Source organism: Myotis daubentonii, chromosome 9 (assembly GCF_963259705.1).
Source record: "Myotis daubentonii chromosome 9, mMyoDau2.1, whole genome shotgun sequence".
Classification (NCBI taxonomy): domain Eukaryota; kingdom Metazoa; phylum Chordata; class Mammalia; order Chiroptera; family Vespertilionidae; genus Myotis; species Myotis daubentonii.
In genome coordinates, this window is record NC_081848.1 from 57,407,491 (window position 1) to 57,429,568 (window position 22,078).

The window sequence follows — 22,078 nt, forward strand, 5'->3', positions numbered from 1 at the left end:
GATGTGTTTCCTCTCAGCCCCTCTCCCTCCCTGTAGAAGTAGCAGCCACCCTCGCCTGCTCGCTCACTGGCTCGGAGCTCACTGGCTCCGAGCGTTAGGCAGGCGCTGCGCGAGCTTCAAAGCTCTCTCTGCCAGGGGAGTGATAGGGAGCCGGCAGAACAAAGGGAAACAGCCAGGAGGCTGGATGCTGGCTAGAGATCAGGCTGCCCGAGTGAGAGGAGGTCTGTCGCCAAGTGGCAGAGTTGGTGGCTGAATTCTCGCCACATCTGCGTCTGCTCACGGCTCTCTATGGGGCTCTTTCCCTCGTGATCTTCTGGCCCCTTGTACTCTCCTTCCTCACATCCCTGTAGGACATTTACATTCTTTACTTTCCTTGGACCCCAAAAATCAGGCTTTCTAATAAGATAGCCAGAGTACCAAGGGGTTACTATTCTCCCCTTAATCCTGTGTATTGGCATCTCTGCTCTGTGGTGAGGGTCTCTCTAACCTGGGGCTTGGGAGGGACTAACTCGGAGTCTCACCCACAGACCGACGCGGAGAAGCACTCGCAGGTGGAGAGGAACTCCCTCTGGTCGGGCGATGATGTCAAGAAGTCCGACGGAGGGTCAGACAGCGGCATAAAGATGGAGCCGGGGTCCAAGTGGCGGCGGAATCCCTCGGACGTGTCTGATGAGTCTGACAAAAGCACGTCGGGCAAGAAGAACCCCGTCATCTCCCAGACGGGCTCGTGGCGGCGAGGCATGACCGCCCAGGTGGGCATCACCATGCCGAGGACGAAGCCGGCTGCCCCGGCGGGCACGCTCAAGACTCCAGGAACCGGTGAGTAAGAGGCAGACGCTGTCTGGCATCCACAGGTGTCAGTTTGAAAACCAAAACCGCAGTCACTCTAGCAAGGAATTGTGTGTGTGGTTTTAAGTCCCTGTACATGCTCAGGTATTTGTTCTCTGGGTGTAGGCCAGTGATGGCGAACCTTTTGAGCTCAGCATGTCAGCATTTTGAAAAACCCTAACTTAACTCTGGTGCCGTGTCACATATAGAAATTTTTTGATATTTGCAACCATAGTAAAACAAAGACTTATATTTTTGATATTTATTTTATATATTTAAATGCCATTTAACAAAGAAAAATCAACCAAAAAAATGAGTTCGCGTGTCACCTCTGACACACGTGTCATAGGTTCGCCGTCGCTGGTGTAGACTCTGCTAATAATCCTCTTTCAAACAGGTTCACAGCTCTTCCTCTTTCCAGATGGAAATATGTGAGTGTGAGGGCTTAAGTCTGCAGATGGTTTCCTGGCTGAGGCCACAGTGAACGAGTATGACCGTGTGCTGGGCAGGAGCTAACCCTCAAGGGCACACGGTCAAGTGTTTATAAACTGTTGGTATGTGGAGTTGATATTGTCCATGACTGAAGGGTGTGTGTAAACAGGGGAAGTGTTTTTGCAGGAAGTCAGGGGTGCCTCCTGGAAGTGTTAGGAACATCGTTTGAATGGACAAAGGGAGAAGTTCAGTAAAAGTCAGGGTCTCTTCTCCAGACACAGCGCTGATTGGCTGGCTGGGCTTTGCTCTGGGTGAATTCAGATGCTCTGCAAGTGAGTAGAATCGCTGACATCTCCTAAAAGGCTCCCAGTGACAGTGGTAGACTAGATTGTCTTTCTAAAAAGCTGTCTTCTGCCTCCCAAGGCGCTGCTCTCCCCAAGGGGAAAGTGAGCTGGTTCTTTGAAGAAGGGGAGGGTCTTAAACAGGCTGAGCTGATGAGCTGGCTTCTGGGTTTGCAGGTTAACTGTGCCGATTTCTCTCCCAGGAAAAACCGACGATGCGAAGGTGTCCGAGAAAGGAAGGCTCTCTCCCAAAGCCTCCCAGGTGAAGCGCTCCCCGTCGGACGCCGGCCGCAGCAGTGGGGACGAATCCAAAAAGCCCCTCCCCGGCAGCGCCAGGACCCCCACTGCCAATGCCAACAGCTTTGGGTTCAAGAAGCAGAGTGGCTCGGCCGCCGGTCTGGCCATGATCACAGCCAGCGGAGCCACTGTCACCAGCAGGTCAGCCACCCTGGGCAAAATCCCAAAGTCATCGGCGCTTGTGGGTCGGTCCACTGGCCGGAAGACGAGCATGGACGGGGCTCAGAACCAGGACGACGGGTACCTGTCCCTCAGCTCCCGGACAAACTTGCAGTACCGGAGTTTGCCGCGGCCCAGTAAGTCCACCAGCCGCAACGGGGCTGGGAACAGGTCTAGTACCAGCAGCATCGATTCCAACATCAGCAGCAAGTCCGCAGGCCTGCCGGTGCCCAAGCTGAGGGAGCCTTGCAAAACGGCCCTGGGCAGCTCTCTGCCGGGTCTGGTCAACCAGACGGACAAAGAGAAAGGCATCTCGTCCGACAACGAGAGCGTGGCTTCCTGTAACTCAGTGAAGGTGAACCCAGCAGCCCAGCCTGTGTCCAGTGTGGCTCAGGCCACTCTCCAGCCGGGCGCAAAGTACCCTGACGTGGCCTCTCCCACACTCCGCAGGTAGGTGGGGAAGTGGCCCTGAGCAGAACTGGAATATATGGAATGGTGTCCTGGATTCATAATTTCCTGTTTCTCAGTTAAAGCAACCTCTGTTTTCTCCACTTTTATCAGTCCTAGGATAAAGTTGTTTGGTCAAATGCTTCCAGCAGCTTTGCAGTCAATTATTTTTCCATGTTAGGTTGAAAATCATAAGCCCCTGCAATCAATCATCCTGGGTTCACATCTTGGGTTCACCTTAATTAGCCGCCATGTAAGCTTTCTTAGCAGTTATGCCTCAGTTTTCTCATCTGTAAAATGGGGGTACCAATACCCACCTGAGAGTTCTTGTGGAGATTAATCTTGTGTAGCAATACTGGCCCCTAGTAAGTACTCAATAAAAGTTAGCTACCATCCATATCTGGATGGGTAGCTCAGGGAAGCAGAAAGTTCTTGTCTTGTTAATTCTGTGGCTGAGATTCCTCATCATTATGCCAAACAGTGATCTTGGCCAGATCCTTCACTCAAATAGTCCAATATTCTCCGCATACTTATTTATAACTGCATGTATAATTCCGCATTAGTCTCTGAACTTTTAGTTTCCTTAAAATAAAACAAAAAGCCTCTTAAAGCAGAAGTGTTTCTAAAAAGGAGAAATTGGTTTCCTATTGCCTTTTAAGGTAATAGGAATAAGACATTTTCTCACATTTCCACCCTGGATGGAAATTTTTGCATGAAAATATGATTTGCTGTTTTTTCTTAAACTTTCTTTTAAATGTGTATGGTTGTTGCCTGTTCATAGTATCTCCTTATAATATCCATGTCCACTGGACCATCCTCAAACTGCATATGCATAGGACAGGGCTTATTCTACCTTCCCAGGGAATTTCTTGTCGTAGGAAAGAGTAAGTCTCAAGGGCAGAAAACCGAGCAGTGAAAAAAACAAAAATTATGTGCACATGTACATATTTGGGGATGGATCGGAATGTTTGAAGAGACTTCAGAAGCAGCATTCCACATGAAAGGTATAATGAGGCAGCTCAGTTCTTTGTCTAGACTTGATTATTAGAATTTCAGTAATGATTACTTTTTTTTTTTTCCAGGGGAAGGTCCTATTGGGCTGCTCTTTGTTCTTTTAACAGATTGCCTTGTAAATGAAATTTTTCTCTGCTTCTTGCCTCAAGTATTCTATGTAATATTCGCTCTTTGGTATTATAGATTTCCTTTAGTGACTACAAAGGCATTTTACTAGACCCTTAGGCTAGTGTAATAGAATGCTTGAGAATGCAGCAGCTTCTTAGGTTCAACACGGAACACCTTTCAGCCAATGCCTGGCAGTTTCATTGTTTACTAACTCCGGAAGGCGCTCTCAGGGCCCTCATTGTGCCTGGGTTTGGAGAAGGTAGGCCTTAGGTGGAGTGTGATAACTCTCTTCAAGGGAAACGCGGCCTTCTTCTGTGTAGTTACACAGAGCAGGGTCAGGAGCAATGAGCAAACGTGAAGATGGATCCTGTTTTGGTTTTCTCGCTGGAAGTGCTTGGCCCTGGGATGAGCCACGCCTTGACATAATGAGGTCCCCATTGCTGGAAGTGTGTAAGCATCCTAAAGCCACGATTGTGCAGTCGGATATTTCATTCTCTGATGGTCACCAGGCCAAAGTGTTTCTCATCTGTCACCAGATATTGTAGTGAGGACTGGTTATATGGTCTGTCGGTTGTTTGTTTTCACAATAATTGAGAATTGTAAGAACTGTTTGGAGAAAACAGAGATCAAACTGACCGCACTGAGGAGCTTGGGGAAAGGCAGAGTTGAGTGGATGGAATTACTTGCGTTACTGGAGCGTGTACCACCCCCCTGACTTAAAGCAACTCTGCCCCTCTACCAGGTATCCCTCCGCCAATGGAAGAGGGAGACGTGTGTGCCATTGCCTGTGTTCTAACAGCACTGTTTTGGTCACCAGCAGGGGGGTGACATGGAATGGCATTTCTATGTGTCTGTCACAGAGACACAGTTCACGCTGAGAGTCTGGTCTAGCGCCCTGTGAACTCGGCAAGGTTTCTGTGGTGCTAGCACTCTGGCCCTCAGAGCACATCTTTCAGGCGGGGCTTGCCTGTGAAGATGCTTTCCCCGGGCCCCATCCAGATCTAGACTCAGGTTCTTGACTCAGCATGCTGTGCTTAGAGATCTAATCGGCCAAATCCCCGGAGTTAAACTGCCCTGGGGTCATGGATGCAAAGATGATGAAGGCAGCTCTTTTCCTTCTAGATGTTTCCCGGGCCAGGGCAGTTTTCTAGCTACTCTTGGAAAGAAAGGGAAGCGAGATCTTGGATGAGCATGCATAGTCCTGCAGAAAACTGTTCCCCAGGTCTCAGCTGCAGGTAGAACTGGAGGCTAGACTCGTGTGATGCACCGAGCCCCGCGGCCTGTCCCCTGGATGCCTGGAGCCATTTCAGTAGAAACGACGGTGCCCTCCCCCAGGGACTCCCAGGCTCCTGTCTCTGTGCCCCCGACTCTAGTAGCTCGCAGCCCCTTGGCTCTGGGTGTTCAACCCAAACAACCCTTTGTCTCTTCACAGACTCTTTGGTGGGAAGCCTAGCAAGCAAGTGCCCATGGCCACAGCTGAAAACATGAAAAACGCGGTGGTCCTCTCCAATCCTCATGCCACCTTGACCCAGCCAGGTAACTTAGAGTCCCCCTCGGGCAGCGGCGCCTTGAGCAGCGGGAGCAGCAGTCCGCTCTACAGTAAGAATGTGGACATCAACCCGTCTCCGCTAGCCTCCAGCCCCAGCTCAGCACACTCAGGCCCCTCCAACAGCCTCACCTGGGGCACGAATGCCAGCAGCTCCTCAGCAGTTAGCAAGGGCTTCCAGTCCGTCAGCAGCCTGCACACCAGCTGTGAGTCCATCGACATCTCCCTCAGCAGCGGAGGCGGGCCGAGCCACAACTCCTCCTCGGGCCTCCTCGCTTCCTCTAAGGACGACTCCCTGGCTCCCTTTGTGCGAACCAACAGTGTGAAGACCACACTGTCCGAAAGGTTGGTGGCGTGCGTCTGGCTGCCTGTATCTCTCAGAAAGACACCCTTTCAGGAGGCAAAGGATTATGTCAGGAATCCCAAGGGGCAACCCCTTTGCCTGGGAGACGGCCCTCTTTCTTATCACCGATGTCTTCCTGTAGGAAAGCCAGTTTGGGGTAGAATGAAACTCGGCTCTGCTTCCTGTTATCTTTCTCATTGTGGTTATTCTCAGTGTTTGGAGCCACTGGAAGTCTCGTGGGGGCAGATTTAATGCATCCATCCGAAATGGCATTCCACCTTTGAAATCCTTCCATCCTATTCTGTTTGTTCTTTTTCCTCCCGCTGTAATTGTGTAGGCAGAGTGGGTGGCCGGCTGCAGCCACGGGGGTGTGGCAGGATGTTCTTTAGGCAGTGGGCTCGATTTCGCAGTCCTCATGGCAGACACCCTCCTACTGAGGGGCTGCTGGCCAGTGAGAGGAGATCAGGAAACCAGAAGCGCCCCAGAGCTGCGGGTCCCGCTGCCACGTGGTGTGTCCATTGTCTCCCTGGGTATGAGAAAAATCACTGTATATAACGACTCCTCCCCTTTCTTCCGATCTAATGTTCCTTCTCTTGTTTTCTACCTGCCTGGACTTCTAGCCCTCTCTCCTCCCCTGCCGCTAGCCCTAAGTTCTGCAGAAGTACTTTGCCCAGGAAACAGGACAGGTAATGACATCGTAGGCCCGGGACCCCACCGAGCCTCCAGGTTCCTCTGCCCCTCTGTGTTAAGCCAAACGTTTTGTGTGAGGCTGTTGGCCTGAGGCTTCCGCTTGTGCTCGTGGCTCCGGTGTAGTATGTGACCCCTGGACATGCCAGTGAGGGTCTGTTCCGCTGTCCACTGAAGCCCCCAGAGGTGGGCTGGGCTGGCCCCTCCCTTCCCAGCTTGGGAAGGAACCGCAAACCTGCACTTGAACTGGGGCGGCAGAAGCTCTCACTTGCATCTCAGCCTTCCTGTGGCATGCTCCTGCTTCCCTCCCTTCCCTCCTCCTCCCCTCCCCTCCCCTCTCCTCCCCTCCGAGTCCAGAAATGATCTACCACCCACCGTGCAGCTTGGCCCTCACCTTTGTCTCCCACCCCCTCGCTCCCCTCGCTCCCCCTGCTCCCCACGCAGCTGGCTCTTCTCCCTTTCCAAGTCCTTTGCTGCAGTTTGGCTCCGTCTGTTTTGCAGGCTGCTGTGTTCCCTGTGCCCATTTCCTGTAACGATAATGAAAAAGAATCTGTGGCGCGTTGAGACTTTATAAATGAAGAGGCTTGTTTGCCCCCAGCTGCCCTGTGGGTGGGCCTCAGAGATGGATATTGACCTGAAATTTGTGGGGGAGGCATGGCTTAGCCAAACATAACAAACAGATGTTGTTTCGTGCTAGAAAAAAAAAAATTAATGAAAACCCCCTTCACCCCATCAACAGCAAAAACTTTGTTGTTGTCAGACCCACAGACCAAGCCTTTAAACCCTGGTTCTTTGGAAATCTGAATGCCTTGACTTTATCAGCCAGCAAGTTGTAACACGCCCCGACTCGGGCCCAGGGCTCAGCTCCTAGCTACGTCCAATAAGGACTGCAGGAACGGAGAGGGACCTGGAATTCATGAGTGAATTCCAAATATGCAGACGGCAGGCCTCTTGAAACCCTCCTACAAGTCCCTTCTCTCACTGAAGTCACTGCCGGTGGCACTGGGCGTGGCCCCGAGTTAGGGGCGCAGAAAAGCTGGCATCTCTCTCTCCGAGAAGCAGTAGTGATGGTGCAGAGATGGGCGACGGGGCGGCGGAAGGCACGGGCTCTGCTTCAAGGTGCGGCAGCCCCCGAGTGTGGCTTTGAACCTGTAGGGTTGAGTGCCCCAGGCCTCCGGGGGTAAGGTCTGCACTGGGTCAGCGCAGGCCAGGGCTGGGGTTCTTTGGTTTCCCGTGGAGGTGCTACATGGCCAGTGGAGAAGGGAGCGCCTCTGGTGAAGTGAGTCTCTTTCCCCAGATCTCATCAGCCCCGTCTCAGCCTTTCCCTCCTCACACCGCCTGCTTTTTCTGTGCTTCTCTGAGGTTCTCATTTTTGTTTTAACTTTCCTACAGTGACCCGCACCTTGATAGGAACACTTTGCCTAAGAAAGGACTCAGGTATCTGTGTCTCCTCCTTGCATCCATGCCATGTGGTGTGGCTTTGGGGCTTGGCTGGTGGGGGTTCGGGCTGGGCTGGGGTCCCCGCTTTGGCCACCGCAGTCAGACCTTGGATGAACGCTGCCCTCACACCCTCTCATTCTCATCTGTCCATTCGTTGGTTTATTTGCTTGAGCAGAGGCTGTGCTTTTGGGGGCTTAATGTGGTGAAACCGTGTCATGAACAACATCCCTGTGAAGCCCAGAGAGCAGTTCCTGCTGTTTCCGGGGCCAGGGGGTCTAATCGTTGAGCATGTCACCATGACCATGCAGTTCACAGGCTGCCTTCTGAGACAAAGGACTTGACTTGTAGCATGTTGATTTGTTAGCCAGGACGCGAGCCAAGGAGGAAGGAAATATCACCCTCAAGCTTAAAAATATTTAGCTTTCGGCCCATAGAAAATTACTAAGGACGGATACTTTGCACTCATCTGAATAATAATCAAAATTCGCGTCAGTTTCCGGTGCCCAACAAGACATCGGTATGATCAGCTTTTGGTGAAAGAAGGAAAAGTCTATGAGGAAGTAATGTCCTCTCGTTCATTGTAAGTCACGGCTTGGGCTCAGTTGGATGCTAGTCCTGATAAAACAAGATGCTATAAGTCACCATGGCTTCCACCATCTACTTCACTCTGCCAATCGGAGGAACTTCAGTTCTGACACCTGCCGCGTGGTCTAAACATCTCGTGGTTGCAGCTGTCATTTCTCCTGCTCTCTAAATGCCTCCTTCTTTGTAGCATCAGCTTCACCCTGCACTGAGCATTACGTGCTTTTGCAAAAAATGGGACGTGAGATGAAATGTTTCAACACTGTCATGTCTGTCTGTAGTTGATAACCTGTAGCTCGTAAGGCTGAGAGCATTTTGAACAGTAATGTGAGGTAGGTATCAATGCTTCCTTTCTATAGGAGCTCCGAGTAAAGCCAATTCTAGGAATCTAAAAATCACAGTATTGGAAAATCCCCCAGCAGATGTTCTGTGGGAGGGGGCTCAGTGTCCTGAGAAAGGGGAGCTGGCAAGACCTTTTGTACCTAACAGTGTGCATCATGCTGGGCGGGGCGGATTGTTGGCAACCATGCTAGATGCTTCCATTTCAGCCACTTTTAATATGAGTTGGATTTGATGCCCCACTGTTGCCCACAGAGGACGCTAACCTCTCTAAATATTGATATTTCAAAATGCTGGATATATTTCTTTCTAGAGCAGACCTATCCTATGAAAATTATGTAGCTCTGGCTTTCTAAAATTTGTGTGTTTTTTTTTAAATTAGAATAGGGATGTGTGGCAGGCTGTCTACAAGCAACTGATGGGACCTAGAGTTACATGAAAGTTACATGTCCATCAACTAGAGTGAAAACATGGAGGAAGACACATTTTATATTCCCTCTCACTCTGACTTTCCCTTTCTAGCTCCCTCCCTCCATTCACACACATCCAACCCCAACACACCTACAACTCCTCTCGTAAGCCAAAAGAATCCCGGGGTTGACTTAATCAGTAGCTACCTCATGGCAATCTGTTTGTAAATCTAAGTTTTCTGTGGCCACTTGAGTGATTTAGAAATTCTGTGATTTTATTTATTTATTTTTAAATATATTTTTATTGATATTTTACAGAGAGGAAGGGAGAGGGATAGAGAGTTAGAAACATCGATCAGCTGCCTCCTGCACACCCCCTACTGGGGATGTGCCCGCAACCAAGGTACATGGCCTTGACCAGAATTGAACCTGGGACCTTTCAGTCCGCAGGCCAACGCTCTATCCACTGACCTAAACCAGTTAGGGCGAAATTCTGTGATTTTAGATCACGTCTGTGAAGGCACTGAGCCCATTGGAGACATTTGATAAACTATTACCAAAAATGTCAATGAGGAGGGGGACTGTGGGACTTCTCCAGCCCCTCCCCTGTGTGAAACCCAACGACTTGGGTTCCTTTTGTAAAGACGTGTTGATGCTAGATTGCAGTGGCATCACTGTCCTCACACTTTTTCGTGTCTGGTTTCTGACGTGCCGTGATTCATGGCCACCTGTGTGTGCTCTAGAAGGCTGATGCCCTGAGCTCTCTAACTAAAATCCTCCAAGCTCAAGCCGCAGTTTGTTTGGTTGCTTCGGTGCCGTCAGGGTGGGGGCTTGGACATGACACTGTCATGAATCAACATGTTACAGATACGCCCCGTGACGGCTCTTCTGAGCGTTCACCGGCCTTGCTCCTTTTATGTGTTCCCTTCAAACTGACAGGAATTGCAATTTTCCCTAAAGGCGGCCAAGTAGCAAAAAAACTTGGTAGGTTTCGGGAATATATAGTGATCGGACTTTTTTAAACATCAACTTTGGATATGTGTTCCTCGTCAGCTCCCCGGAGTTCATTATCTATAAGCATCATTCATAGTTAATCCAGCCTGATTTCCGTCTGTCCAGGTACACCCCCACCTCCCAGCTCCGCACACAAGAAGACGCAAAAGAATGGTTACGGTCCCACTCTGCAGGAGGCCTGCAGGACACGGCTGCCAATTCCCCTTTCTCCTCCGGCTCCAGCGTCACTTCTCCCTCCGGAACGAGGTTCAACTTCTCTCAGCTTGGTGAGTAGCCGCTTGTCGTTAGCTGTGTTGATCGGCTCCCTGGGGCAGAGGTCAGCTTGTGCTTGGAAGAGAGCTGTTGGTCATAGACGTGTGGTCTCCTCCCGCTCAGGATCTGGCCAGCCCTCCGCAATGCAGTTTGATTACAGGAGATTGACAGCAAAGGAACTAGAGGAAATGGAAAAGTTTCTGATACTCTAATCAGTAATCGTCTTTCTGTGGTTGATCCCATTTTTGAGAAATATGTACCCTATTTCTAAGACCTAAAGAACTAGGTTGTAGCCCTAGCCAGTTTGGCTTGGTGGATAGAGCGTCGGCCTGCGGACTGACGGGTCCCATGTTTGATTCTGGTCAAGGGCACATGCCCAGGTTGTGGGCTCGATCCCCAGTGTGGCGCGTGCAGGAGGCAGCCAATCAATGATTCTCTCATCATTGATGTTTCTATTTCCCTTCCTTCCTCTCTGAAATCAATAAAAATATATATTTTAAAAAAACAAAAGAACATGTCCCATGTTTGATCATCCTCATGCTTTCTTAAGCTAGAGATAAAAACCATGTTTTGATTGAACAAGTATTCTTGGAAGTGCCCACTCCTGACATGATGCTTTGACGGGCACAGTGGGGAAAGGAAAAGAATGTGTGACACGGTCCCTGCTGACAAGTCAGGGGATTCTGTTTATAGGAAACCATGTAGAAACGGAATATGATCAGGTAGCAAGTACCACTTACAGTTAGGAAAAGGAAAAGTCAGTCCTGGCGGGAATTACAGGGAAGGTCGCATGAAGGTGGCAGGATGGGAGCTGAGCCTTGGAAGGCTGATGGGAGGGAGGAGGGGCCTTCCTTTGAGAGGCCACCCTGCCTTTCCTGAGTATTGTGAGCAATAAACTCAGTCTTTAAGGACAGGTGTGGCTTGGAATCAAGTCTGATTTCACTCTGCATTCTCAGTTAACTGAAGGGATACTTCGGAAATATTGGACATTACTAAAATGACTGGATTTTAATAAGAAAGCTGGCTTCGGCTAAGGTAAATGTGCCGCCTCTGCACCGAAGCTCTTGAGGCTCCCTTATTCAGTGTTCCCCATCCGAGGCGACGAGACCCGTGTTCACGCTGTTCTTTCCCAGCCATAACTCTTTGAGGCAGGAGTTTCTTGTCATGCACAAACGCTTCCCATCTGATCAAAAGCCCGCTGGGGCTATTTCGGGCTTTGGGCTTTGGAGAGAATTGTTCCAGATGAGCCCAGGGAGTAATTAGCTCATGCCTGGAAGGTGACACGAGCCTGTCTGAACGTGCCAAGTTGGAAAGCTGAGGCCCAGAGCCCTGCTTTGGAACTGACCCACCTCCCCTCCCTTATTTTTAGCTCTCGGTGTGTAACTCAAATGCTGATGTGACCACCTTTTAGAAAATAGACAAGAGAGAGAAGTTGGCGGGGACGGATATGGCTGATAACGAGCAGTCTCCTCGTCATCCCCGTCCAGGATTTGAACAAAGACATGAATTCCTAACCTTTTGATTCCATTCCTTTTGTTCCAGCGAGTCCCACCACTGTCACCCAGATGAGCTTGTCCAACCCAACCATGCTGAGGACCCACAGCCTCTCCAATGCCGATGGGCAGTATGACCCGTACACCGACAGCCGCTTCCGAAATAGCTCCATGTCCCTGGATGAGAAGAGCAGAACCATGAGCCGCTCAGGCTCCTTCCGGGATGGGTTTGAAGAAGGTAAGCAAGGAGACTGGCCATCCGTCTCCCAGGTTAGGGGGTGTATAGTTAATTCTCCTCTATGTCAAGTTCATTTCGTTGGCCTAAGAGTCCACCTGTGAGTGCTTCCAACTCCCCCACTTACTGGGGGGGTTCGGGCTGGAGAACTGAATAGTAGGGTCTGACTCTTAATTGAACTCTCAGGACTCGAGGGAAGATGCTACTAAAAAATCACTGTGAACCTTAGAGCTGACTGAGTTTTGCTCTAGGTTTCTCGTTCTTGGACATGGGCCATAGCTTCTTGGCATGCACCCTCATCTTGAGGTTCAGCCACTGGCTCCCCATGTTGGAGGAGCGCATTCCTGGAGAGTTTGTTTCCCAGTGCTCATGGGCCCTTAATGACAGTGGTTCTCAACCTGTAGGTCGCGACCCCTTTGGCGGTCAAACGACCCTTATGACTTTGGGGGGCTCCGGGCAGCCATGCCTCTCTGCTGCTCTCAAGAATTCTCTGCTTTGTTATTCAGGCATCAGTGGTTCAAGTTTATTGCATTCAGTGATGCCTTTTTCATTCTTTGTTTTTTTTTTTCTCGTTTTTTTTTGTTTTTTATTAAATCTTTATTGTTCAGATTATTACATTTGTTCCTCTTTTTCCCCCCCCATAACTCCCCTCCTCCCAGTTCCCGCCCCACCCTCCGCCCTCACTCCCCACCCACTGTCCTCATCCATAGGTGCACGATTTTTGTCCAGTCTCTTCCCGAATCTCCCACACCCTTTTCCCCCCCAAGAATAGTCAGTCCATTCCCTTTCTATGTCCCTGATTCTATTATAATCACCAGTTCATTCTGTTCATCAGATTATTTATTCACTTGAATCTTAGATTCACTTGTTGATAGATGCATATTTGTTGTTCATAATTTGTATCTTTAACTTTTTCTTCCTCTTCCTCTTCTTAAAGGATACCTTTCAGCATTTCATATAATCCTGGTTTGGTGGTGATGAACTCCTTTAGCTTTTCCTTATCTGTGAAGCTCTTTATCTGACCTTCAATTCTGAATGATAGCTTTGCTGGATAAAGTAATCTTGGTTGTAGGTTCTTGGTATTCATCACTTTGAATATTTCTTGCCACTCCCTTCTGGCCTGCAAAGTTTCTGTTGAGAAATCAGCTGACAGTCGTATGGGTATTCCCTTGTAGGTAACTGGGTTTCTTTCTCTTGCTGCTTTTAAGATTCTCTCTTTGTCTTTTGCTCTTGGCATTTTAATTATGATGTGTCTTGGTGTGGTCCTCTTTGGATTCCTTTTGTTTGGGGTTCTCCGTGCTTCTTGGACCTGTAAGTCCATTTCTTTCACCAGGTGGGGGAAGTTTTCTGTCATTATTTCTTCAAATAGGTTTTCAATATCTTGCTCTCTCTCATCTTCTGGCACCCCTATAATTCTGATGTTGGTACGCTTGAAGCTGTCCCAGAGGCTCCTTACACTATCCTCGCATTTTTGGATTCTTTTTTCATTTTGCTTTTCCCGTTGGGTGTTTTTTGCTTCCTCGCATTTCAAATCATTGACTTGATTCTTGCGCTCCTCTGGTCTGCTGTCGGGAGTCTGTATAATATTCGTTATTTCAGTCCGTGTATGCTTAATTTCTAGTTGGTTCCCCAATATAAGATCGAGGGTCTTATTAGTTTTCGTGTAGATCTCATTAAGTTTATCGGCAGCTTCTAAACAGTTCTTGAGAGACCTTAAAAGTGTGGTTCTGAACTCTATATCTTCCTTTGACAATTTTGTCCTGTTTCTTTGTCTCCGCATTTTGTTATGCTTCCTTGGTGCACCCCCTAGTGGTCTTTGTTCGCAGTCTTATAGTTAAATCTTGATTGTTGTAGCTAATTCCAGGGAGGGTTTGACCTCCAGGCCAAGTGGCTATGAGAATCAGCTGTGTCAGCAGTGAGAGAACTTCTGTCCTCTCAATTCTTTGCTTGCTAAGTGGGAATATTTTGGATTGGATTTTTATCTTAAAATCATTTAAATCAGAATTTTAAGATCAAAATACTGTGGGCAACTTTGCCAGCGATTCCTATTTCTTTCCCTTTGTTCCTTCACTCAAGGTGTGAGTTAGGGAAACAGCTATCAAAATGCTTTGGGGGGGACATCACCCACTCCCCCCAATGCTTCCCCAGGGTGAACTGGTCAGACACTGGAGGCAGGACTCACTGACTAATGAATGGTTAAGAGTGTGTAGTAAGACTACCAGGGTTTGAATTCCAGTTTCACTATTTATTAGGTGTATGATCTTGGGCAATTACTTCACCTCTCTTTGCCTCTGTTTTTTCACTGATAATGTGGGAGTACTAATAGTACTCAGCCCACAGAATTATGAGATTAATGAGATGATATACACAAATGTTAACCCAATGATGTTATTGCACGTCACAGCCTGTAGACTCGGCTTCCGCACCAGTGTCCTGGCAGCTGGCAGTCCAGCCCCAGCTGAGGGCTATGTCTCTGGTTGTGCCCCTTTTTGTCTTGTCAGTGACAGAACAGAATGTGGGAGGAGAGCCATAGGCACTTCCCTCTGCTCCCAGTTCCATGAGAGTGGGGATATGTGCCCAGTATCCTCTTGGTAGGAAAGCTCAAACAAACCTGTGATTGTTTCAGAAATCCCTAACAGGTCAAGAGGGAAATGCAAGATGTTGGCTTCTGCTTTGCCTATTAATCCCTTTAGCAACTTAATTCTCTCCCCCCTCATTTATGTATCCACCCTCATTTATGTATCGGTTGCATCCAGGGACATTCATTGAGCAGGCGCAAGTCTGTAAATCATACATGGGAACCTACTAGAACAGAGGATAGGGGGCTGAGGGAGTTTCGCTGGATTTAAGAGCTAGAAATGAGTATTGTAACCACTCAGAGCAGCAATACTGGAGGATATGTTGACCGTAAGGTGTAGAGTAGGCAGTTTGTCTTGAACTCCTGTTATAGTGGGTGTGCTGGCCACACGTGGCCACGGAGCATCCCCAGCCCTCCTGATGACGACTTGCAGGTGGAGTGTGTCCTGTGCTGTATTCATCTTCTCTGCTGTGTGTGTACCTGAGTGAACGCGTGTGCAGCACTGAAACTTGTCCAAACAAGCACACGTCGCCTCATAAAGGTCCAGGACCATTACGGCATCCTCATTAGATCGCTTTAATTTATTCCATCTGGAGTCAGACAGCACAACTGTGGAACATCTGCATGGCAAAGTGGCATTGACAATGGGTGCTTGCCCACGAGCAATGTCTAGACTTTTGTAAATCCCATGATTCATGGTGACATGGAACTGAATGCAGAGGGGAAAGTCAAAGTTGTGAGGAAGAGGAAGAAACTGCTGTTGATGTGCTTTAAACACATAGCACTTCCATCTTTGGGGAAATTTGGCACCAGATTGATTTTATCCCTTCCACAGTTGTTAAAAAACAACAACAAAATAAGACTTGTACAAGTAGATGGTGTTTTTTTCTTTATATCTCTTTTTTTAGAATTTATTTTTAATTTGTTGGCATTTAATATTAGTTTCAGGTGTACCGCATAGTGGTTAGACATTATATAACTTACAAAGTGTCCCCCCCAATTACAATATTATTGACTATAATCCCCATGTTGTAGGTCACATTCCGTTGCCAATTTGTACTAGTACATCTTAACCTCTTTGCCCCTCAACCTCCCTTTCCCCTGGCAACCATCAATTTGTTCTCTATATCTATGTTTTTTCTTTTGTTTATTCATTTATTTTTAATTTTAGATTCCACCTGAGTGCAATTACGTTTTTAATTTCACTGGGGAGAGCCTTTTTTCCTCTCTTTTGAGTTTTTAACAGTGTTGCAGAAACAGTTGGAAAAAAAATTCACATCTCCCTTTAGAACCTCATTATAAGAGTGTCAGTAGGTATATCACATGCCAGAAAGCAGGCAAGAAATTTAGGAAGAATTAGCACAAGTACTTTTGCAATGATTTTGTGGGATTTACTAACCATCATTCATTTGGAAGGAAGTGGGTATGATAACCCTGTGGATTAGATATAGGTATGGCGCACATACAGCCTTTCAAAGTTATTTCAGGTAGATTCATTTCCATCAGACGCATTGTGCACATATAAAGTCAACTTTAATAGCATACATTTAGGGAGAGGCGGGAGGCATTTTGAAAATGGATGTCTTTGGAGTGGAAAAAAAACACAACAGGTTGCTTAAGGGCAATGCAAGCAGATCCTGTCCCTGAATGCTGTGTGACCTTGAGCAGTTGACAGTCTCTCTCAGTTTCAGATTGCACAATGTCAGAGATGACCTGAGATTCCTTGTAGCTTTAAAATGTTGGCGGTACAAGTTTAGAGAGGAAATGCATGGCCTGCTTTTGCCGTTTCGGCTTTGTGACTTTCACAGGCCTTTTGTCCCAGAGTATCCAGACCGCACAATGTGGGCTCCGACTTGTGGGCTCAGCTCACTTAGAGGAGGGCCAGCTGCAGTGGTCCAGGGCAGCCACATTCAGTTTGTGGTTGACTCTGGAAGGCAGAAGTCTTTCTCTCGACCACAGCTTTGCTGTTGCTTCTGACCAAGTGAGAGGGGTTAATTACAGAGGAAAGTAAGTACCTCCGCCCGAACCCTGCCAGATGCGCTCTTCTCTGCCTGTAGCCCCAGCTTCCATGGAGATATGGCTGCAGGCTGTCAGCGAGTCCATGAGGTGGAGAAATATAAGAGGAAAACTTCCATTTTCCAGCAGCCAGAGGCCATTCAGCAGCCCTGTGCAGGCTTCTGCAGCAGGTGTCTGGCGGGCAGTGTGACTGAAAGGTGTGATTAAGGGGTTATGTTACTTGCATCTCTGCCCCAAGCGTGGCCTCCAGTATAATCTCCCGCTGCTACTGCTGCTGCTTGTGCCGTGGGGCTGAAGTAGGTTACCCTCTGGAACAATTAGGTCCCTAGGTTAGGACATGAGAAACTTCTGTTAATGTGTGGACGTATTAACACTGAAAGCCATTATTGGCCTTTAACACCTTAACTGATTTTTTATGGGGTATGAGTCAGATGAGTCCTGGATGGAGGGAGAACGGAGGCAAAGATCTAGAACTCTAAGGAAGGTGGCTGTGAGTGGTGGTGCAGGGGCAACCTCAGTGTGAAGGCACCTGCTAAGAGAGAAGGGGGCAGGCAGGGCAAGCCCAGAGCATTGTGGGTTCAGAAGGAGAGGGCCCATCCAGGTGGCAGTCAGGGCAATAAGGAAAGTCTTCATGGAGAAGGGGTTTGCGCTGATCGTGAAGGTTTGGACAGATAGAAATGAGGTACACCCTGAGCAAAGGGAAGGTATGGGCAGAGCCTCTGAGGAGGCCAAGCACTCTCCCGGGCGTGCTGAGAGCCACGTGCAGGACGCAGAGTGTCCGAACCACTTGGAGGAGGCCCCTGAGTGCACCCTGAGCTGTTCCTCGGGTATCTTGTGGGCAGGTGGCTTCTGCACCTGCTGATTCAAGTTGAGTTCAATCCTTGGGTGGTACGTGAAAGCCGCTGAGCACACGTGGAAAGTTACTCCCGAGCCTCCCACTCTCAGGCCGAAGGCGATGGCGCTGTGGCAGAGGCATTCCACCGTGGCCAGGAAAGCTTCGCCCAATGAAAAGGTCCGAGATGTTGCCACATGCCTAGTTCTCTCTTTCAAACAAGTTGTGGAGAGAGTACCAAGAAAATGTCATTAAAGACTGGCTTCCCACCAGAGAAGTCAGCCAGAATGCCTTGTCCTAGAAAAGACCAGGCTTTAAAATGTCATGAAAGCGGCTACTAGGATGTCTCCTCTTGGCCGAGGGCAGGCAGGATGCTAAAGGGGTATGAGGATGGTCCTACGTCAAAAAGTGTCAGTCAGAAACGGAAAAGACGACACCACTTGCTTGTCCCTGGGTGGACATGATAGAAATCGAACACAGAATCTATATTTCGCTGGATTGTGTTTTCTAGACATATGTTTGTAAGCAAGTATTCTTCTAGAATGGTTTCGCTATGGCCATAATCAGCTCCTCTTCTGCAAATACAAGTGGCAGGTGCTAGCAGGGTATAAACTACACAAGCACCACAATCTCAACCCTAATGAATACATGAGAAAAAGAAAGGAATCGTAACAGGTTGCCCCTGGCTAATAGAATTATGAACCATGCTGGTTATTCTAGTGGATTTGTTTTTTAGCACTTCTCTGTCCTTGAAAATTTTCATTAAGTAATCATGTATTATTTTGATAGTCAGGGGGCAAAAGTATTTAGAAGGTTGTAGAAAAAATGTGGTAACAGAAAATTGACTGATCTCCTAACAAACTATTCCTTATTTGACGCTGACCTATAGCCAAACCAGGAAAGGTCGGGTCAAGGTGAGGTCAAGTTGCTCTGAACCTGGTAGTGCCCTGTGATGCTCAGTTTCTCCTTCCCTCCCCCCTTTTTTGGTTTCATAGCAGCCAGCTATGTAATTCACCTTTTCTTTCCTTTTTTTAAAATAGTTCATGGATCCTCGCTCTCCTTGGTTTCCAGCACATCGTCCATTTATTCAACAGTAAGTATAAATCCATGCTGTGTAGCTATGATCATACGAGCTGGGGTTCCTTTATCAAATATGTCAAGGGTAAAATATCAGCATTTTTCCTGGAGAGAGTATTTCCATTATAAGGGAACAAGATTTGAAATTTACAAACAGCTATTGACTATAACGTATCAATCAATAAATCAGGAATCGGCTGCTTTGTTAGTGGCATTGTGCTGTGCGTGGTGACGAGTTAGAATGTGTGAAAAGCCTTAGCCACCTGCTGGTAGAATTTGAAAAGAAAGGCCTTGAACAGTATATTAATCTACCTGCCTCGGTTTCTTTATCTGTAAAATAGAAAGAAGAACTGTCCCTACTTTCTGGAGTTGTAATGAGGATTAAATGTTCTGAAGATTATATTTTGCTACAATATAAATTCCTTGAGGACAAGAAATTTTTCTGTTTTTATTCCTGGTGCCCAATAGGTGTTCAAAAAATAGGCTTCCATAAAATAAGAAAATGCATGTAAAGCAATAAATACAATGCACAGAGCACAGAGTAAGCACTCCTACATGTTCACCATCAATGAGAGTGTAGTGACCGAAGCCAAATGTAATCAAATATGGTGCTAGATTGGTTCTGTGGAGCTTACTTTTTATAGCCATGCACATAAATATTTGGGAATTCCTATAGGGAAAAAATATTTTCTTAATTGAGAATTGACAATTCTTTAGCCCTTAATTCTGTGGAGGACAGGTGTGCTGGTTTTTGTTTGTTTGTTTGTTTGCTTAATAATTCTACGTTTGGTAATGCTAGATTTCTGGGCTACAGAGCAAGACAAACTATATATAGCCCCTTGTAAGTAAAAGGCCACCTCAGAATCAAATTAAAGAGACCACCACCTGACTCTTCTTTCTTAGGCCTATGGCAAGCAAAGACTTCTGTGGTTGTTGACATGGTTTGATTCAAAGGAACTAGAGATACTCTTCTGCTCCTACCCACCTCACCCCTCCAACTCCAAAGTACCTCTTTCTTCAGCTGATCGTCTTGTCTGAAGTTTCACCACAGAGTCCCGGCTTTCAATTTAAAGGCTTTCTATATAGTAATGTTGGGAAGGGTTGTTTAAGCCATCATCTACTAGGAAAGCCTAGGGATGGCCTTCCAACTGCCAGGCAGTGCAAACACTAAGTCTTCATTCTACTATGAAACTCTTGGGTCTAATCCCAGCTCTACCACTTACCAGCTGTGACCGTGGGTAGATTATTTAACCTCTATGTGCCTAATTTTCCTCATCTGCCAAACAGGGGGTGATAGTATTACTACCTACTCCAAGGGTTGCTATGAGGGTTAAATGAATACTGAATATAAAGTGCTTGGAAGAATTGCTGACATGTGGCACTAATGAGTAAATGCTAGTTATTAGTACCAGAATGTAAGTAACATGAGGTAGGGGACTTGGTCGTGTTCACTTACCTAGGTTCTTAAACAGTGCCTGGTACATATAGGAAATCAATAAATATTCATTAGGCAGGAGGATGGGGAATGGATGGATGGGATAAGGAAATATTATCTGGGAGGAAAAAGTGGACCCTGAGGACATCTCCAGACCTTCTCCTGAAAGTGTTTCTACGATGAGGAGTTGGTCCAGCTATGTGACGTAGGCAGGATACCAAACCTATCTGAGCCCCAGAAGGAATACAAACTAACCTACTTTATGGAGTTACTGCAAGGATTAGACAGTTTGGTGCCTAAAAATTAGTTGCTGTTGTAGGAGCCAGCCGGGAGGGCGGGGGCTCTTGGGCAGGGTCAGGGGCGAAGGCAGTGGGGAGCAGGGAGTGAAGGGAGACCGACAGGAACCTGCCCCCCAGCTGATGGGTGTGGGGTCTTTGGGGTCTAATGAATCCTCCCCATTTGTATTCTGAATAGAGAAGTAGGCACCAGAGCCAGATGCTGTTTTTGAAAAAATAATGGGTTTATCACTAATAAATTTGGATTAGGACATACAGGGAGGACCCAAGGACGAAATAGGATCCTTAGTGATTTTCACTCGCCTGCCTGGCTTCCAAGTCCCTGCTTCCCCTGGAAATGTGTGAGTGGGGGTGGTGAGAAGGGCAGGAAGGGGTAGGGGAGCTTCTATTGTGAGCCCCTTGGGAACCCAGGGAGAGGGAAAGGCAGGTTCCACCTGCAGCGGGGTCCCCCAGCGGGAGGAGGGAGGTCGTTTTGTTCTCCCACCGGCACAGCCGTGTCACCTCAGACACGGGGCCCAGCATGGAAGGTTCTGCCAGTAAGAGGACCCACAGGCTTCACCTTTACTCCTCAGGGTCATAGGTAACTGGGGAACTCGAGGTGGGGCAGCAGGAAGGTAAAGGTCACATTTATCCTTATAATCTGGGATGTCCACAGGCTGGCTGGCAGGGGCTCCTGGCCTCCCTTAGCTCTAGGCGTCTTCCTGTCTGCAGTGCCCTGGGGAGGTGAGAGGGAGGATGAACTGGGGCAGAGTTAACTTACGTGCAGGCCTCCCTACTCCCAGGTGGGGTTTGCCAGGTAAAATACAGAGCACCCAGTTAAATTTGAAATGCAGGTGAACAACAAACAATTTTTTAGTATAAGTATGTCCCAAGATGACATGAGGCATACTTAAACTAAAAATAATAATAATAATTAACAATAATAATAGTAATAGAATTTAACTGGTTGTCCGATATTTTATTTGTTAAATCTGGCAAACCCTGCCCTGGCTCATCCCCTTCTCACCACACCCTGTCCCGAGTCACTGTCTCCACATGGGGACAGGGGCTCCTCACAACAATGGGGGTGTTCCAATTCTTCCTAATTTCTTCAAATAATATGCCGTTTGTTTTTGGCCTTTTCAGATAGTCAAATTAATCGAACCAGTTTAGCCAGAAAAATACCCCAGGAAAGAAACGAATGAATCTTCCAGACTGCTGGGCTCATCCAAATGCGGTCCCGGCAGGCTGGACTGCTCCGCTCTTTGTTCCTCCGATTAGATTTGATCCTCTAATCTCCCTGTGTTTTCTTTACAGCCAGAAGAAAAATGCCAGTCAGAGGTAAGGAACAGTTTGCTGGTCGGATTCCCACTTTCACTGCCATCAATTCTCTTACCCAGCTCAACCTGGAAATGGACTCCCAAAGCCAGTAACCCTGTCCCTTGTCCCCTTTAGATTCGCAAACTGCGGCGGGAGCTGGATGCCTCCCAGGAAAAGGTTTCAGCTTTGACCACCCAGCTGACAGCAAATGTGAGTATAGACCCAGGGCAGCAGCCATCGGGAGGGGAGGCCCCTGCCCGCTTCTGAGCATTACCTCAAGGCCTCCTGCCCCGGAGCACCATGGAACCAGTGTGGTGTAATAAATAGGATGCAGACTTTAGCATCATGGGTGTGAATGTCGGCGCTGACACTTGCAGGCTCTGTGCTTTGGGAAAATTCTTTACCCTCTGCGCTTGGATTTGCTGTTCTCAATGATGGGTGATGATAATACCTCTCAGGGTTGTCATGTGACCAGTACCTGGGATATATTAAATGGTCAGAAATGTTCATTTTCTTCCCTTCCTCTTTCTGAAAATTCTCATCTAAGGAAAAAAATGTGGAGGGATCTAAGGCTCCCA

At 47.9% G+C, this 22,078-nt stretch overlaps 1 protein-coding gene across 8 annotated transcripts in view; it reads left to right on the forward strand.

The window, feature by feature from the left end:
* Positions 1 to 22,078, forward strand: part of NAV2 (neuron navigator 2) — a 366,516-nt gene that overhangs the window by 304,483 nt on the left and 39,955 nt on the right. For 4 of the 8 annotated variants that reach the window (XM_059709138.1, XM_059709130.1, XM_059709134.1 and 1 more), the window contains 10 exons: positions 528 to 819; positions 1,805 to 2,507; positions 5,059 to 5,517; positions 6,136 to 6,201; positions 7,595 to 7,639; positions 10,093 to 10,253; positions 11,782 to 11,970; positions 18,434 to 18,486; positions 21,498 to 21,521; positions 21,636 to 21,710. In XM_059709138.1, coding sequence (XP_059565121.1) covers positions 528 to 819; positions 1,805 to 2,507; positions 5,059 to 5,517; positions 6,136 to 6,201; positions 7,595 to 7,639; positions 10,093 to 10,253; positions 11,782 to 11,970; positions 18,434 to 18,486; positions 21,498 to 21,521; positions 21,636 to 21,710 — 2,067 coding nt within the window. The remainder of the gene's footprint in view (positions 1 to 527; positions 820 to 1,804; positions 2,508 to 5,058; positions 5,518 to 6,135; positions 6,202 to 7,594; positions 7,640 to 10,092; positions 10,254 to 11,781; positions 11,971 to 18,433; positions 18,487 to 21,497; positions 21,522 to 21,635; positions 21,711 to 22,078) is intronic. The other 4 variants (XM_059709131.1, XM_059709132.1, XM_059709135.1 and 1 more) reach the window with 4 other exon arrangements.